General features: G+C 36.3%; 1 protein-coding gene across 1 annotated transcript; it reads left to right on the plus strand.

The window, feature by feature from the left end:
* Positions 1-4,120: 4,120 nt before the first annotated feature.
* MED21 (mediator complex subunit 21) lies at positions 4,121-4,607 on the plus strand (the record flags this gene model as incomplete). The annotated part of the gene is made up of 2 exons (XM_028319807.1): positions 4,121-4,252; positions 4,329-4,607. Coding segments are annotated over exons 1-2 (321 nt in total), but the record flags the coding sequence as incomplete, so codon positions are not given.
* Between the last annotated feature and the right edge of the window lie 1,386 nt (positions 4,608-5,993).

Raw genomic sequence — 5,993 nt, forward strand, 5'->3', positions numbered from 1 at the left:
CTGAGAAACGAAGGTGTACAGGAAGGATTTTTGTTTTTTGCCCAGCCGCAGTAAGTTTTTATGTCAAATATATGAGCCCATAAGTTGCCTAATATGCTATTTGTTACCAAAGTATTGTTGTCAATAGTTTATCCAGGCTCTAAACTTTGTAATGACAGCGAATTATTGGCATTCTCTGTGAAAATGACTGAATTTTAGGTGAAGTTCTCTTGACTACCTACTTGGAACAATTGTACCAGTCTCCATGGGGTCAATTGTAGCGGTACAATCAACCCCGTGGTACAATTAACCCCCGGAACCTTATTTTATACTTACTACATAATATTTTAAATTGGTTTTAAAGTACCTATACTTATAATAAGATAAGTTATTATAAAACATTCACGTGGTTATTTTACATTTTTACAATTATATTTTTACAATTACAGGCACACCTACCTACTGAAAATATAGTCTAGGCTCATTCATAGTTGCATGCATTAAGCATTAATTAGATACATACTTAATGTGTTTTATTAAATAAGTAGATAAAAAGGTGATATAAGTACCTAAATGCCTACTTAAAATGTTTTAATATAGGTTTCTAAAACCCTTCTGAATATGTACATTTTAGCTTAATTCAGTAAGTAACTAAGTATTTGAACATTTTGTTTTAGATGCCTCGGCGTAGAGTCAAAAGTACGGATCGCGGATCAACGGATCTATTCCTTTATGAACAGGCTTATGAAAAAATCTTAAAAGGTCGAAGCAGTAGTAGGTATAAATAATCAGGGTCAATTGTACCAGGGGTCAATTGTACCCTCATACAAAAATAGATTTTTCAGTTTTGATATTTCTATCATTGTTATTATGCTTATTGTTGTTTCAGAAGCAATATCCGAGCCAAATAGATGGCATATTATGTAGAAACAGTTAGTTTATTCGTTTTTATGGAAGAAAAGTTATTGTGTTGTTTTTAAACTTAAGTGTTGATTTTTCATACTTGTTTCTAAATATTTTCGATCTCAATTAATAAAGACTGATGATTGTAGGAGATTAAGAGAACAGAATACCAATAAAGGTGATGATTAGATAAACATAACTACTTTTATTGCCTCATATATTATTGGTACAATTGACCCGTTGTAGGGGTCAATTGTAACATGAGACATCGTACAGTTCAAATTCGTTTTTCATTAAGTATTCGAAATAATAGTTCAACTCTGCATGCTTAAATTTGTAGCTTAAGAGTCTAGTTTTTACAGCATCCTAACAGAATAAGTTACATTTCATTAGATTTCTCAATATTGAACAATTTCCAAAAAATGGTACTATTGTCCCCGGTCTACCCTACTATTATTGTCAAGCTTAAAATTTTAATCAGTTAATTTTACTGGACATCCAACGACCCACATACGTATCATTCCTATGCATGAAACCCGATATCTTTTCTACATAATTGCCACATCAATCAATGGTCCATCAAACCCATCTATCGAATATTTCGAAGTATCGGCTGGCCACTACATTTCACTGGAATAAAAGATACAATACTCAAATAGATAGTATAGAAGTATATCTGGCCCACTCTACACAGTGGTGTGTTTGGAGGAAAAGTTTTTTTTCAGCTCTTTGAAGAGTAAGTTGAATTCACAAGACATCGTACTAGAAAATTTTAACAGTATTTGGTTATTAACGTATCAAATTCAAATTCTTTATTTGCTTATAAATAGGGTAAATACATAAGTGGTGGATGGTATTTTATAAAAGTGCAGTCCTATTTAGCCAATGTCAGTTAGCATGCAAATTATCTATATATATAAAAATGAAACCCGTTTCGCGTTGTCACGGCATCACGTGTGAACGGCTGAACCGATTTCGATAATTCTTTTTTTTAAATGTTTGTGGAAGTCCAAGGATGGTTCTTACGGAAAAAAATATTAAGAAAATCTCTACGCTAAGGCGGTACGAAGTTCGCCGGGTCAGCTAGTAGATTATAAATGTCGATTGTTATTACATATTATTATTATTAAATGTCGATTGATTTACATACTATTAAATGTCGATTGGTATTACATAATTATTAAATTTCGATTTATTAAATATGCACACACCACATAATATTTTCGTCGCAGACATAGACATCATTGTTTATTCATTTAACTTGACAGGTAGGTACGGTGAGTATTGGATCGAGTATTTAGCTCTACGTTTACGTTTGAATGGTCATCTATCCTAGCAAATTCCATGACGTTTACCCGGCAATAAATCGTACGGCACAGTCCCGTGTGAACCTAGCTTAATAGGTGAGAAAAAGTCGGCTCTAATTTCAATCTCGAAGTATTCACCGAGATCCCTAAAACGTTCCCAGATCAGTTCAGTATTACATAACCATAAAAACTTTTCCAAATGCATCTGGCTCCCACCGAATGCGCTCGTAACAACAATCTATCAACAAATAATAAAATAGAAAGTGGCTCTCGTCACCTCTGGAGTGAGCCCATAGCGATTCACTTAACGAAGCGATCGCATAGCGTCATAAGCGGGAGTGTTATCCCCAGATAAGCGCTAATACGCGACAGTGAAAGCGTCATCAAAGGTTGGTGATGCAATAATGCAGTAGGGCTGTGGCGAAGTAAAATCCTCAGGGACAACATTCAATTTTAAGGAATACTTTGTTTGTCCACTCGATTCAGCCAAATGAGGTCCACATGGACAAAAGGAAGATCTTTAAAACCGTAGGGTGATTATCGTCTATTATCCTGCTTTCGCCTCCGAGATTTATTTTACCATGTAGTACCCCTGTACGACAACCCAATCCGCACACATATTCAGCGTAGTAGTATTAAAAAACAAAAGAGCGTGCACCCCACCCCTACCACGCTGTGGGCTCGGTGTCCGAGCGGTCTCATTCCTTTGTGCGCACGCGCAACGACCGCACGCAGTATAAGAAAAATGCTTAAGTGACGTCACCAGGACGTTTTTACCGACAAAAAACGTAATTATTTTAAGTTGTGCAGTGTAGTGACGAGAATTAGACCCAACAAAAGGTTGGTTGTAACAACTATTTTGTGCAAGTGCTCGTACATTTTTATTATAAGCGTTGTGACACGACGCGTAACTTTGACCCATTTTTAGCTCCAAGTTAACGCGCGATGTTAACCAGTAGCCATTTTTTATAGAAACAAAAATTTTAAATTTGCTCAAAGTCAATGAAACTCAATGTAAAATCTTCTTTTTCTTGACATATGTAACATTTAATAATAAGTTTAAATACTGGTAAAACGTTTTAGGAAGTAATTACTGTGAAAATACAAAGAAATATGTTAACAATGATCCACTGTCAGAAATCACGAAATAAACACTTACGCGTGGAATTTTATATCACTTCCAGGATAACACGAACTACCGCAACCACGCACTATACAATTTTGCACCATTTCTTCAGACAAAACAATGATAACGTCCCTTGAAAAATCTCAAACGAAATCAACTGCATAGTAAACAACCGCCATGATGGGCCGGATTCGGCCGATGTTGCCACATTACCGATACCTCAGAAATTGGGATTGTAATTCCCTGATTCGCCAACACATTAAGCCTAAATGGCCGACAATTTTGTGATTTTTTATTTAACTAGGTAATCTAAGTTTCAAATATTAATAATTTATTTATTTAACTTCTTATTTGGTTAGTGAATTGGCTATTTCGAAGAATTTACAAGGAGATTTAAATAAGAAGATAGCAATACTACAGTTCACACTAAAAAGAGAGGTCGGCCCACAGAGAGCGAGATAGAGATAAGTAGGTATTTGACTCAAGTTTTGTTCCCAACTTTGCCCTCCATTTTTATCTGTAGCTTCATGCCAAACACCGCGCTTTATTTTAGTTGCAAAATAGTACACAAGGCTGAGACCAAGCCACAAGGACATAAAAAGTAGTTTGATGTCTTAATACGATTCTTGCATAGTGCACAGTGGACAGCAAACGCCCTAATTGCAAGGAGAGACTGAAGGAGAACATAAAGGTGTTTTGTGAGTTTTCCCTTGCGTGTTTTGTATTAAAAAAAACCTGCATTGCCTCTGTCAAGTGTCAACTGTCAAAGATTTGTCAAAATCACAGTCAAAATTGTTTGCTTTGCTGTGTCAGTTGTGGGTGTTAAAATTTTGCTAATTTCTTCAAAAATCATATTCAAATCCTTTTACTTCATTCATTACAATAAGCCTTCATCATGGCAGATCGTCTTACACAACTGCAAGACACCATTAACCAGGTAAACGACCTACAAATCTTGGAAACTTTGTACGTACCATTTCTTCCCTGGTTTTGACTTTATTTCTTTTCTGCAGCAAGCTGAGCACTTCTGCAACAGCATAGGCATATTGCAGCAGTTCTCCACGCCTAGCAAGTTCCCTGGGTTTGACCGGAGTGGTTCGCAAACGCCTCAACAACAGCAGAATCAGGAGGACTATGCAGTGTTGTTTGCGACGCTCATTTCGCGGTGTGCGAAGGATATTGACACGCTGATCGAGTCGCTGCCGAGTGAGGAGAGCTCGGCAGAGCTGCAGGTGCAAAGCTTGAGGCGTTTGGAGGCGGAGAATAAGGAAGCTGCTGAGCAATTGGAAGAAGTAAGTGTTCTTTATGTTGTTAATATTACCAGGCCTGTTTATATCCGAGAGTTTACATCGAAAATAAAACACGCACGATGGCCCACCTACAGGATACTATTCGACAAGGCCTCACATACGAGCGAAAGAAAGTGGTGTACTAAATACTGTTCAGTATTTAATTGCCTAAATAATACCTAATAAAAACACAGAATGCACTTTTTTAAATTGCCTCAAGACACTGAGAGGTAAATAAGGAATAAATATTATTCATGATAATTCATGTATTTCCTCCGCCATTTTCCGCAGTTTGGCACCTCACATCACATCATTTTACCGAAGTCAGCCCTATAGCTTCGACGCAGTGCGGATCACTGACGTTTGTCAACAAAATGGTGCTTGACTCTAGAGACAGGCTAAATTACACCATATTGTTAGAGACATTGAGCATACATTTTTTTAAACACCTTCGCGAAGTAAAACTTCTGTACTTAGTACTTATTATTATTCTGTGATATTACAACAAAGTACCTACCTATTAGTTCAGTGATTTCAAGGTTTTGTGCCATAAATATAATCACTATACTTGCAGTATCCCTTGTTATATAGTTTGCAGCCAATGATATTATAGAACTATAGATATGTTACGTTCATAGAAATTACGATTTTAATCCGTTCCGAGCTATTCCAAATTGCACACATTGACAAATGTAACTGATAAGTGAAACAAAAGATACGAAATAGTACGCAAATGAAAGAGATAGCTATAGTTTTAACGATTCTGCACTAACCAATCTATGTCCGCAGCGCACGCATCCTTATCGCTCTAACGTCAAAACAAGATCGCTTTCTCTTTCTTAACTTGGACATGGCGCATGGCGTCTTGATTGTTTGCATAAATAATTGAAAATATAAATACTAAATAATTTTGCATAATCACATGTGGTAAGAGATCCCTTGCATTTTGTTTACTTTAGAGTNCGTGGTTATTTTACATTTTTACAATTATATTTTTACAATTACAGGCACACCTACCTACTGAAAATATAGTCTAGGCTCATTCATAGTTGCATGCATTAAGCATTTTTTTTTTTTTTTTTTAAAAAGATTATTAGTAATTTGTTATTTCACAAATTACTAATACTCCCGTTAGCCCCTCGTACTATGCTAAATATGCTTGTGTCACGAGTGAGCTCACCACAATAGTCGAGCGGCGGCGGGGACCGAACCCGCGTTCCCCGGATCACGAGTCGACCAGTCCGACCCCTTCACCGTTCGGCTATCGTGGCTTCAATTAGATATTAGTATTAATTAGATACATACTTAATGTATTTTATTAAATAAGTAGATAAAAAGGTGATATAAGTACCTAAATGCACATTTTGTTTTAGATGCCTCGGCGTAGAG

The sequence above is a fragment of the Ostrinia furnacalis genome, unplaced genomic scaffold, assembly GCF_004193835.3.
Source record: "Ostrinia furnacalis isolate ACB-3 unplaced genomic scaffold, ASM419383v2 OfSCF7334, whole genome shotgun sequence".
NCBI classification, from domain to species: domain Eukaryota; kingdom Metazoa; phylum Arthropoda; class Insecta; order Lepidoptera; family Crambidae; genus Ostrinia; species Ostrinia furnacalis.